The sequence below is a fragment of the Orycteropus afer genome, unplaced genomic scaffold (genome assembly GCF_000298275.1).
Source record: "Orycteropus afer afer isolate SDZICR_OR568_19922 unplaced genomic scaffold, OryAfe1.0 scaffold00059, whole genome shotgun sequence".
NCBI classification, from domain to species: Eukaryota; Metazoa; Chordata; class Mammalia; order Tubulidentata; family Orycteropodidae; genus Orycteropus; species Orycteropus afer.
The window spans coordinates 6,479,697-6,493,140 of record NW_006921646.1 but is presented as its reverse complement, the minus strand read 5'-3'; the positions used below and the strand labels follow the sequence as shown (position 1 = coordinate 6,493,140).

General features: G+C 42.0%; 2 protein-coding genes across 2 annotated transcripts in view; both read right to left on the bottom strand.

Annotated features, from left to right (window-relative positions):
- CMTR1 (cap methyltransferase 1) overlaps positions 1-7,381 on the bottom strand; it is a 64,717-nt gene extending 57,336 nt beyond the window's left edge. Inside the window, exon 1 of the mRNA XM_007939413.2 lies at positions 7,249-7,381. Coding sequence (XP_007937604.1) covers positions 7,249-7,381 — 133 coding nt within the window. The remainder of the gene's footprint in view (positions 1-7,248) is intronic.
- Positions 7,382-9,579: 2,198 nt separating this feature from the next.
- The window catches only part of RNF8 (ring finger protein 8), a 134,230-nt gene continuing 130,365 nt past the window's right edge, over positions 9,580-13,444 (bottom strand). Inside the window, exon 8 of the mRNA XM_007939460.1 lies at positions 9,580-9,686. Within this exon, the coding sequence (XP_007937651.1) occupies positions 9,580-9,686 (107 nt within the window). The remainder of the gene's footprint in view (positions 9,687-13,444) is intronic.

The window sequence follows — 13,444 nt, the reverse complement described above, 5'->3', positions numbered from 1 at the left end:
CCAACTGAGGCACAGAGGGAAAAAACTACAGCTAAAACCTCCAGGAGGGAATTGGCAGCCTGACTAAGCTAAGCCATCATACATCTATATGTAGGAAAGTATGTATCTTCATGTCAACAACCTTGTTACTAAAAGGGCTCAAAAAAAAAAAAGACCCATCTTAGCAGGGGGCAGGAGGTGATGGGCTACTCATTCCCAAAAGGGGATGATCCTCTGTCTAGATAATGACTGTGACTAGCTCTTTTCCTCTTCTATGTAGGTATATGAATCTATTAACTTGAAATCTCCTTCAAACCAATGTAATTTTATTTCAGTAGCCTCTCAGGCAAACTCACCCAAACCTGGAAATAAACTATAGCTCAGAAATTTGGTTGCTAGTTTACAATTATTGCATATTCTCAGAGAAAATGGTATAAATCACAAACCAATAGGAATGAAGAACAGGAAATGTCATGGTGGTATCTAATCTGACTCCAAAGTTTGAGTTGTACAGTGCCCAACAAATACATCTCACTATGAGTCAGAATCAACTCCACAGCAATGGGTTTGGTTTGGTGGCTATTTAAGAAAAATAAATAAGTAAAAATATTTATGTGCAATATTCTTTCAAATTTCTATTTGTTAGGATATAAAAGCTTATTGTTTAGAGCTAATTACTTAAAACACTGAACTGTCAGGCATTTCTTTTGAACTAGGGACATTGTGAAAACAGTTATAGGACACTAAGGGTGCTGAGAACCTAGAAAGTTTGGGAACCTCCATTCTATATTCTGTAATGGATAGATCACCAGGATACATAGTCAAATGAATAACATATGAGCTAGACTGTATGCATGAGCATGGATCCAAACTCTTGTGGATGATCCAAACCAAAACCAAACCCGTTGCTGACAAGTTGATGCCAACTCACAGCAACCCAATAGGAGAGTAGAACTGCCTCATAAGGTTTTCAAGGCCATAAATCTTTATGGAAGCAAACTGCCACATCCTTCTCCCATGAAGCAGATGATGGGTTCAAACTGCCAAACTTTTGGTTACCAGACAAGTACTTTAACCACTGTGCCATTTTTACTTCTTTTAACTGTACAAAGAACTTTTGCCAATAGGACCAATAAATGTGATTATCCATATATACAGAGGCTGAGGCACAGAACAAGTGAAAGTGAAAGCAGTGAAACTTGATTTATATTTTTATATCACTAGAGTTTATATTGGGTATCTTTTCACTTTTTATGAACTCTAAGAGCTCTGGTAGCATAGTGCCTAAGGCACTTGACTGCTAACCAGAAGGCTGGCGGTTCAAACCCACCAGCCACTCCTCGGAAGGAAGATGGGGCAATCTACTTCCGTAGTGATACTGCCTCGGAAACCCAAGGAGGGGTCGCTATGACTCGGGTCTGACTCAACAGCACATAACAACAACAACATGAATTTATTATCCATTACAATTTTAAATAGTTATTTTTTAAGTACTGATTTAGCAAAGTGGCCCAATTCCTTTGAGAAGAAATGCTGAGTTAAAGCCTGGCTGCTTGTGGGGTACTGAAGAAAAGCACAGAAGACAACAGTGTGAAACATGTCTTTATATACCTAAGAGGGTCACTGTCCAGGTATTCACAATGTGAGGATTACATCATAATTTTAATATCTGCACTTATTCATCCATTTTCCTACTAGGACACAAACTCACTAAGAGAAGACATTCTTGAAGAAGGAAGATTTCCCCAGCTCTCCTAGGCCTAACTGATTAACCCACATCTTAAGGAGCCCTGCATTCAGTAGGGTCTGACAGGTCTTTAAATTCGTTACAGTGAGCACGTAATTAATGCCTCATACAAGTATCACAAAAATGTTTAGAACTCAAAATTTTAAGGATAAGGATGGAATACTTGTATCTTAACAGAGAACTGGCCCCTCTGCAGGCTATGATTTAGCCCCTCAAGTATGCTGAAATGGCACTGATATTGTTTAACAGATCAGACAACCTTGGTTCAGGACCCATTTTATAAAAAGGTCCATGCTATGTACCATGGGGTGCTAACCAAAATAGCAATCCTAGCCTCAGGGAACCTACAATTCTGATAGATAAGTATACTTAAAAAAAATACATGTATATATATAAGTTTATATATGTTTATATATGTGTGTGTGTGTATATATATAAACATTTTGTAAAAGGAAGAAAAGCCACATAAACATGAAAAAATCTGAATGAATTTAACACAAAGTCTGGCTCTGAAGTAGTTAGCAATGAAGAATTTGGCTTAAGACTGTCCCTGTATGAGAGACACCATATCTGCCCCGCCCCTTATGGTCTAATGCTCTTAATAAGGAGCTGATTCACTTACATGGACCAATGTAGCACAACAGTCACAGAGTGCCACTCAGAAGGAGAGACACCAGAACATTAGCAATGAGTAACCATGGAAACTAAGATGTGAGGTGATGTGTATTTTATTTTTTGTACTTTTCTGCATTTTCTCCATTTGTGGGGAACAAGAATATATTAATTTGAAAATTAGGGGGAAAAAATACAGTACCACTCCAAGCCTTGGGAAGAGCTTGGTTCTTTTCTACAGAAATCGCCAGAGGGCAGCAAGTCTGAGGGGAAAGGCCCTCTGAGTGGCTCAAAACTGTCCCTGGGCCTTTCATCTATTATCTCCATGTGGAAGAAAGATGGCCTCTGTAGCAGAGTGCCCACATGCTGAAGAACAGCGCTTCTGAAGGTGTAGAGTCTCTTCACTCTACTTCTAAGCCTTCAACTTATATTGCTTGAGATGGGAAAAAGTGGTACAACAAATGTGGGCAGCTCCCAGAGCACAGCTCTGAAGTTTCCTTCTGCACAACTCAGGAGACTGGGATCCCTACAATGTTACTCAGTTCTTATTCCTTTCAATTAGCTATCTGGGGGCTCATGGAGTCTATCTACGCAAATGTTAAAAAACCTGGTTTCCTTCTCAAAGGAGAGTGCTTCAGCTTTAGGAGGACTTGCCTGAAAATCCACCAGTAGGCAATGGAATGGTATGATTATCATTCCTGGGTGGGGTTCCTGTCACCCACGGATCTGAGAGATCTTCTGCTTTGTCTTCCTAACATTTTTAGGCACAAATGACAGAGATAATCAAATTTGGGTGGAAGGTTCACTAGGCAAATCAGTGGTGACCCTGGTGCAAAATCCTAGGGTTCCTCTAGCTGTCCTTCAAGTCTGGAATTGAACCCACTCCTGTGGCTTCCAGCCAAACAAAAGACAGACATTTACTTTTGTTGGATACATTCCTTGGAGAGAATAATCATGAGAGAATAGAAGGGCTGCTTATGCACAGGGAGACAGCTTGGGGGGCAGGAGTGTATGGAGGGAAAGGACACAGGGTAGAGGTAACTAAGGGGAGCAAGTTGGAGGGGAGCTGTTGCATTATGGGAATTTCCAGTCAATGTTATGAGACAAAAGTGTATGTGAGCTGCTGTATGGAAAGTGAATTTGCTATGTAAACTTTCAACCAAATTACAATTAAAATTAAAAAAAAAAATCCTAGGGTTCCTGATACCTGGAACAAAGATCTTTCCACTCCACTCACTCCTCTTGCCATGGTGTCACCTACCAGACAGCTCCCCTTTCAAAGAGTGAGGTTGATGGGAGCTAAAATATCATTGCCATTTCCTTGTCAGATCAAGAAATGTGCTGGATGAGCAGATAAGCTTTATTTATCCCTTTCATTTTATGCGTATTTAAAACCACTTCTTACACTAACTTGAGTTAGGACAACATTCCCTGGATTAGTCCTAATGTCCACACATGGCCACAGATAGAACTCATTTGTAGCCCTCAGTCCTTGGGGCTGCTCTTTTCAGATGAAAAGGAGACAACTGTCATGGCTGCAGCAGAAATTAAAGTAGAGGTTTAGCCTCCCAAGACAGGTAAGAATTTAGCAAATAACGAGCAGACAATTTTATAATGAGAATATAAATTAACAGTAGTAGTAAGGTCACTCTATTAAAATCATTAATTTCATTAAAAGCGTGCCAAGCCTGGGTGGCATTCCCATTTACCTCCCCAGGAGCTCCCCTTCTAAAACCTACCAGTGAGCCTGAAAACATTATTTAGAGTTTTCATTTGTAGTTTCTTCTCTACCTGATAGAAATCATAATTCTTAAGTCATTTTAAAGAAGAAAGGTTCACTTTACAAAGGAACCAGAGGTATTCCAGCTGCTGGCAAAATTCTTCACACAGCAGGAGAGCAGTAGGGCAAACGTGTCAAGATTAAAAATGACAATCACAACACACAAGGAGGGGTGGCTCCAATCACTAATGGCCAAGGTGAGCAGCACACAGAGAAGAATAAATTATGGATTTTAATAAACAACACATCCTGCCTAACAATCGCTGTAGAACACACTCATTTCTGTTCAAAGACTCAATTTCTCCTTCCTGCCAGACAAATGGCAACTCGTTAGAGCAATTTAAACAGATACCAATAAAGGAAGTTTTTGATTAAGGTCATGAATCTGGGCTGACAGGAAAGCAATGGTGTTTCAGGGCAAATAGCCTATTTAGGCAAGAATTAAACCTGGTGGAGAGAAAAGCATTTTTAGTGAGGTGCTGGTGAAGAAGACTGACAACTTCCGAAGCAACTCGCTGCAGAAGGGCCAGGAGACCAAACTGGCTCCACCATTGAGGAGAGAAGGAAAGATCCTTGGGGTATATAGACCATTTCCTTGGAGAAACAACCAAAAAGAACAAAATGACCTCATCTACCTCTCCTTACTTCAAAACCTGCAGCAAATTTCCAAGAGTTTATTTATGCTTGCCAATGCCTTTAAATTCCTCTTAAAATTGTCGAAAGAATACAAGATAAATATTGGCCATGACAACCACATGCCTTTCCTCCATTACTCTGGCCAGATGTCAGTAATGCAGCTATCTTGTGAATAATGTAAAATAAACAAACTGGTTGAACAAAATAGATCTATTAATGAGTCATTACATTGACCTAGCAGAGGAAGCAGTAAGAAGGCCCATGCAGAGAGAAAGAGTAAGTACTGTTGTTTTTGTTTTTCTAATTGCCCTCCCTAAAGAGCATTTCTCAATCATCTAATTTGAAAAGTATGTCCAGACAGAAGTGTTGAAGCAAAAGGAAATGCATCTGTTTTAATGTAATGATTCTAATAAGTAAGCTGTGTATACACCTCAAGGGATGTGTAGCTACTAGGTGAACAGCAAACTACTGTCCAGGGGATGTATAAGAGAAGCAAACATAGAACACAATGATACAAATATTAAGCACTTAATGAAATGATCTTCTGTAGACCGGAGGAAGGATAGGCAAAATAAAAGATGTGAAAGATTTTTAAGCTTCTTGGAAAAGATACTATTGTTGCCTTCTATCAATTCCATTCAGTAAATATTTACTCAGAATTTTACTCCAAGCCAAGCATTCTGGGGCACAGTGAACAGTCTGAGAAAGACACCAGACTCTAGCCCTCAGAGTTCTTGTGTCATTGTGGAGCTGCTCCTCCCTAAGGTAAGCTGACCCAGGGATATCTAGCAATGTTGCTTTGCTTTTGCCTCCTACTTCATTCCCTGCATAAAAAAGGGACCAACTGGCCTTCTACTGGACACATATAAGGGCCACCTCTGGATTTCTATTCTGTGCACATGCCAGCAATGGCCAACCCTGGCTGAGTCATATGATACTACTTTCAGAAAGGCTAGAACTATTTGGTAAAATTAAACGGAGTGTGAGGGGAGGGAAACAATTAACACATTTAAAAGCCTGAAATTTAAATTAGATTGCTTCCCCTAAAGGATTCTTAACTTCATACACTTACCTTCCTTCACCTAAAAGTTGCTTCTCCTTACTTTAAAGAGATGTTACTTGAGAACAAATGTCCCCCGAGATTTACTTAGAACCAGGTACCTCTACCACCAGGGTATTACTTATTGCCCTGACACCCTCTCCCCTTTTATTCCCTTGTAGGTTGTCTTTCCAATACCCCAGAGCCCTATCCAAGGAGACTCTCTACCTTCACCAAGCTGCTCAAATCCCAGGGAAGAAGCAATATTCCCTTTCCTCAACAGTCCCTAGTACCAATGGCCCCAATGTGTTTTTGCTTTTCTACTTATCCAGCCTGGCCCACAGCCACACAGAAAGCTTCATTATCTGTATGCCCCATTAAGATTCTCCTCTCTGGATCAGCTTCTCAGTGAAAGCTGATGAGTAACTGCCCTTCAATTAGCCTACAACTTGTGGATAAACTCTATTTTCTACCATCCTCAAAGGATGCTTCACATCCACTCATCTTTTATCAAATTTCATTCCAGTTTACCAGTGATCCAGCAGAGGATCCAAAATGCAAGAGTGTTGGCAAGTGAAAGTAAATGCAAATGGAACTGCTTCTAATTGCTTGGTATTTAAGGCAGACTCCTAGATACTTTATACGATTTCTCACTGGAAGTGTCCATGGAAACTGTAAATGCCCAAAACTCTAAAAAACATGCCAAGCAAAATGCTAGTTTCAATCAGATCAGTAAAATCCTTTGAGCTTAATGCAAACAGTGAACACAGGGATGCTCCCATACAGTTGGTGTTTCTGACCATAACTGCTACTGGAAATGAGAAAACAGAATGAAAAAGGCTAAATGAAATTGGGCCAGATTCCCGCAGCAAAGAGCCTCAAGATCTTTAACAGCTATTAAGAGCACAGAGCACTCAATGTTCGATGTTCACCACTACTTCCAACTGGTTTAAGACAGCAAAAGGGTGCCATCTAAAGGACAGTATTTGCCCAAAAACAAAGTGTAGGAGGCAGGAAGGGGCAAGAAAGAAGGAAGGACAGGATGAATGAAAACGGAAATGGGAACCCAGGGAGGAAGTGGAAAAAGTGCTGTTACACTGAGGGCACTGCAACTAACGTTATGAAACAAAATACGTACAAATTGTTGAATGTGAAACTAATGTGATCTGTAAACTTTCACCCAAATCACATAAAATGCTTAAAAAAAAAGGCACCATCTACTGAAGGACCAATTACAGAACTAAGACACTTCTGGAACAATTCCAATGTTTATATAAAACAAGTTCCCAACTCTTAGAGAATAGCAGAAGGGAAGAAAGTGTACAGCCAGCATCTCTCTATAGAATTTGCCTACGTTGCCTAAGGGGCAGTGTGGGCTGTATACTGCCCAATTCAGGCATCAGGGCTTCAAATAACCAGCTAACCAATGGCCTCAGAGCACACAGGCAATCATACCTTTTGCTGCATGATTGACAGAGGGGGGAGGTTCATCATCAGATGTGGAGCTGAGGTTCAGGGCAAGCTCTGCAACCCTCTTCTTCTGCTTCTTGATGGGGGCGGTGCATTCTGGGTCAGCTCTCCTCTTCATTGTTACTGCAACCATAAATCCGGACATTTAGCTGCCCTTGGGTCACAATCACTGGGATCAGAGTAGGGATGTCAAACTATAAATCATCAATGGGATGGGATCTGGCAACTCTAAACATCTTCCAGCGCCAGTACTTGAATAACTTCTTCCTGAGAATGAGGTGCAGGAAGCTCTAGTTTTCAATAGTAGCTGCTAGTTTTACTGTGCTGCTCACAGACCCAGAGACCCCTGGTTGTTGTTGATATCAGATAACAAAAAGTCATGAATCAACGTCCACAAAGGAAGAAAAAGGCCTTGAGTACCTGTTATTCTATACTCTTCATGCAAAACTGGCCATAACAATGTACACTGGAAATGAATTACAAAACCTAATCAACAATCACTCCTTGGAAGGAAGGTTGGGCAATCTACTTCTGTAGTGATACTGCCTCAGAAACCCAAGGAGGGGTCGCTATGAGTCGGGTCAGACTCGACAGCACATAACAACAACAACAATCAACAAATACTAATCAGTAATTCCAAGGTAAAGAGACTAACCAAAAATTATTGTTTCACCACTATTATTATTTTACCAAAACATTTAAGCGATATATGTTTGAAAATATTAAAGAATTGGGAAAGTTTGTAACCAGAGTAAGGAGTAAAAGCAGTGGTTGACTTAGGACTGGGGGAAGAGTGGGAAAGTTATTGGGTAGCCATATCAAAGGACTAAAGTACAAAACAATAATTTTAAGAACAGAAACCCACTCCACAAAAATCAATGGGGACAGGTAGACATTATGTCATTATCATCCATGCCCATGAGTAGATATAAGAGAGGCAAGCATGAGAAATGGGATCAACCGACATAATTATAAGACCCTGAAATCTTAAGGAATGATCCATTTAAAAAAGCCAGCAAGTGAGGTGAATACAATGTGGCTTAACAACAACTGATTGGTTGTTAAGAGCACCCAGAAGAGAGAAAGGACTCAAAACACAGAAGCATATAAGGTAGGACCACCAGGGCAACCATCCTTGGGGAAGGAGAGATATAGGGGCACAAGAGCAGGCTTACAACATGAGCCACGCCAGCCACAAGAAAGCAATCAAGTCCAAGGGTGCCACTGATCCCCTCAACCTTATAAAACCCTAGATCACATGTTATACTTCTCTCCAGCTCAGGGATGAAGTGGTCAACCCAGTGCACAATCTCATCCCAACTAAGGAGGCAGCCTAGTACTAGGCACAAGCAAGGACTGTCCTGGAGAAGGAGGAACTGGAGTAAACAAAAAGATCCACATTTCACTTTAAACCACAATCTTAAATTCCCAAAGTAAGGCCCACCAGGTGAGCTGTAGGAAAGTCCATTACAGAGCCAGCAAAGAGCAAAAAGCCCCTTCTGAATGAACAGTGACTCTGAGAAAGATTAAAAGCACAGGAAACTCAGTGTATGTAGACTGTGTTGGTTGGGCACAAGAAAAGGAGACGAGATACTTCTGTGAAAGGCAGGAGATGCTGAGCCTTCTCTCCAAACCACATTACCTTAGATTTGGGACTTCCAAACCATCCAGTCCAACCCTCTCACTTTCTACTGGAAAAGACCCAGGCCCGAGAGGGGGTAAGGTCACATAGCTAGTGAGTGCCCAGCTCAAGTGACCTACAACTGCCAGAAGAACGTGCGTTGGCAGTGATCTTCTAAGTGGAAGGCAGGATGCTTGATTCTACTTGCTGCCTCCCTAAGGAGGGGTGCAAACCCTTTCCAGTAGTCTCTCCTCGGGCCTTGGTTTCGCAACGCAATCCCTATTCAGAAGTAAAAGATAAAATGCGCTCTCCCTTCTCCCACGGCCTTTTTTCATTTGAAGACAACGTGTGTGTGAATATGTGCGCAGAGACGTATGTCAACGGCAGCCAGCTCCAGTTATGGAGAGCTGGGGGAGTGGGGAGCAAAGAAGGACAGAAGACAGAAGAGGCGAGGAGGCGGCGAGGGTAACCACCGAGGGTTGGGGGCCGAGGCGGCGGTGGAGGGGAGAAGAGGGATGCCGAGCCCGCACGCCCGCCCGCTCGCTACCCCCGGGCCGCGCGTCGGCACTCACGCTGAGGGGAGAGAGCGAGCTGCCAGGAAGCAGAGAGGGGGAAATCAGGCCGCTGCCGCTGCCACCAGGCCCGGCCCTGCAGCTGCCAGAGCCTCTGCCTCCTCCCTCAGTTTCGTTTCCCCACTAGCCAGCCCTGGTCTGCCGGCCGCGCCGTCGCACTCTGGTCCCGCCCTGCAGGCCGCGCCGCTTGATGACGTCACGGGGCAGCCGCTCCCTCTCCTCCGCCGGGTCTTGGCCCCAGGAAAGGCCTGGTCCGTTAATTCCCCGGAGGGAGATCCAGGGCGCCTGCGCGAACGAGCGGACGGCCAAGGATACAAAAACAAAATCTCTGGAGTCGTTTCTCTTCCAGCTCCCAACGATGAAGAACAAATATAAAAAAGGGCTAGGTGCCCTCACATTACCTCATTTTAATCTCATTATGATCTTCATTTTACAGAATAAGTTCAGAGAGGTAAACTAAACTGGTTGAGGGCAGAAACCTGTCGTCTTGTTCACTGCTGTAGCCGCAACATCCAGCATATTATAGACCTTCAACAGATGTGGAAGGAAGGGAGAAAGGAGTACTGCCTATGGCATCTGTTACAAGACCCCTCTTCTGATATTCAGACAATATGTCCAAAGTTATTGGGAGTTACTGGAATTCAGTCACATATACCTGATTGTGACTTACCTCAATCTCCAACCCCTTCAGAGGTTGAGGTGATACCATGAGACCCAAAGCCCTCACCATAAATTACATGGTTTGATTATCTGGCATGGCCCCAGGGCCCCCAGTAAACAAAAGCACTCTTTATCAGATAGGACTTTCCAAGGAAAATACCTCCCAGGAGCGGAGGAGGGCAAAGGCCACATCTCTCTTTAAAAACTAACTCACTGGCAAGTGGATTCCACTCATAGTGACCTCTCCTTGGGTTTCCAAGGCGGTATCTCTACAGAAGTAGATTTCCCAATCTTCCTTTCAAGGAATGGCTGGTGGGTTTGAACCGCCATCCTTCTGGTTAGCAGCCAAATGCCTTAGGCACTACACCACCAGAGCTCCTACATCCCTCTCTCAACTCAACTCACTGCCATAGAGTGGGATCTGACTCATAGCAACCCCTCCTTGGATTTTTGAGGCAGTATCACTACAGAAGTAGACTGCCTAACCTTCCTTCCAAGGAGTGGCTGGTGAGTTTGAACTCCAGCCTTCTGGTTAGCAGTCAAATGCCTTAGGCACTATGCCACTCTCTTTAGGCAAAGTTATTTACTACACGTTGTTGTTGTTGTTATGTGCCGTGGAGTCGGACCCGGCTCATAGCAACCCCTCCTTGGGTTTCCAAAGCAGTATCTCTATGGAAGTAGATTGACCCATCTTCCTTCCGAGGAGTGGCTGGTTGGTTTGAACTGCCAGCCTTCTGGTTAGCAGTCAAGTGCCTTAGGCACTATGCAACAAGAGCTCCATTATAAATATTTTTTTATAAAGAATAAAATGATGATGTAATGAATTTAAAATATAGGCAACTTAAAATTCAATTTTTACAGTACACCCACTTCTCACTTATTGACATAGTTAAATTAAAAAAACCTGGCCATTATGTGAAAATCAGTGTTATGCAAAAATGGAGGATGACCATATCAGATCACAAAATGAAGCATGACTACACCATTACATAGCTGCCAAATTTTACCATTACATGACTGCCAAACCACTGATAATCATGGCCCAGCCAAGTTGATACATGACTTTAACCATCACAGGCAGCAGTTACTCTCACTTCACACCTTGGTGTTTGTAACTGCTAGACCTGTGTTATTAATGAACAAAATAGTCAGATTTATTTTTTACTATCATTGTAAATGTGAAATGTTGGATACCTAGATAGTTGATATGTGAGGATTAGGTGTGCATGTATTCAATGAATAGGGTTGGAACAACCAGATTATCATATGAGGAAAAATGATCCTTCAATCTTGTATGGGGTAGGAGGTAGGAACAAGGACATTTCCCCCCATATGATTATCTAGTTCTTCCAACCCTTTAACTGAATACATTCACACCTACTCCTCACTTTTTCACTATATACAAAGGAGCTCTGGTAGTATAGTGCCTAAGGCATTTGACTGCTAACCAGAAGGCTGGCAGTTCAAACCCACCACCCAATCTTCAGAAGGAAGACTGGGCAATCTACTTCTATAGAGACACTGCCTTGGAAACTCAAGGAGGGGTCACGTCAAGTTGGAGTGAATTTGGTACAAATGTGTGAAAGCTAGATAATGAATAAGGAAGACCACAGACAAATTGATGCATTTGAATTGTGGTGCTGGCAAAGAATATTGAATATACCATGACTGCCAGAAAAATGAATAAATCTGTCTTGGAAGAAGTACAGCCAGAATATTCCATAGAATTGAGAATGGCTACACTTTGTCTCTCATATTTTGGTCATGGTATCAGGAGGGACTGACTAATCCCTGGAGAAGGAGATCATAGCTGGTAGAGAGCGAAAAAAGAGAAGACTGTCAATGAGATAGATTGACACAGTGGCTGCAAAAATGAGCTCAAGCATAGCAAGGATTGTGAGCATTCACAGGACTGGGCAGTGTTTCATTCTGTTGTACATGGGGTCGCTATGAGTCAAAATCAATACAACAGCACCTAACAACAACAATAACCATATACAAAATTCAATTAAGATGGATAGTAGACCTAAACATAAATCTAAAATGACAAAACCTGTAAAATGAAGCATAGAAAAATAGCTTTGTGGTTTTGGGGTAAACAAACTTTTTTTTTTTTTTTAAACACATGACCCAGAAAGCATTAACCATATGAAAATCTTGATAATACACAAAAACATTGTTCTATATCCAACTCTGATGAGTAGTAACTGGGGTCTTAAAAGCTTGCAAGCTGCCATGTAAGGTGCAACTATTGGTCTCTCCTTGTCCAGGTCAAAAAATACTGAAGAAAATCAAAGATACATGGAAGCAATTAACAATGTGCTGGTGGGCCATGGGATCTCAGCCTACACAACCCTGAGATTAGAACTAGATGGTGCCAAGCTAGCACTACCAACCACATGGACAAGGATCAAAATTGGAGATCCTGAATAAGACCAGGATTAATGATTTGATAGAGACTGGTGAAACCCTGGAGACTATGGCCTCTAGTTGCCCTTCAGGCCTAGAACTGAACTCACTACCATGGCTTACCTTTCGGCCAAACAATAGACAGGCCTGTGATGTGTCTGCAGAGCCTGTAAAGATATTCCAACCTTGATTCCTAATATTGGCAATTTATATCTTCTCTTCTTTTTCCTTTATTAGACTGGCAAGGAATTTATCAATTTTACTAATCTTTTCAAAGAACCAGCTTTGGCATTCTTCATTTTTCTGTTTTAAAATTTTATTGAATTATGCTTTATTTCCTTCCTTTTGCTTGCTTTGGGTTTACTGTCTCCCCTTTTCCTAGTTTCTTAATGTAGAAACTTGAATTGTTGATTTGTGACCCTTTTTCCTATCTGATACTCAACTCAACTCACTGCCATCGAGTCGGATCTGACTCATAGAGACCCCTCCTTGGGTTTCCAATGTGGTATCACTACAGAAGTAGATTGCCCAACCTTCGGTCTGACGAGTGGCTGGTGGGTTTGAATTGCCAGCCGTCTGGTTAGCAGTCAGCATTTAATTCTGTAAATGTCCTTCTAAGCATCCCACAAATTGTAATATATTGTATTTTCATTTTTATTCAGTTAAAAATATTTTCTAATTTCCCTCGAAACTTCTTTTTAACTCATTGATTATTCAGATTAATTATTTAAAATAATTTAATTTCCTAGCTGCCCTTCAGGTCTGGAATTGAACCCACAACTGTGATTTCCAGCCAAACAAAGTACAGGCATGTGAGTTAAACATTTACTTCAAGTAGACACATGCCCTGGAGAGAACAATCATGGGAGAAGGAAGGGCTGCTTATGCACAGGGAGATAGCTCAGGGTGCAGAAGAGTA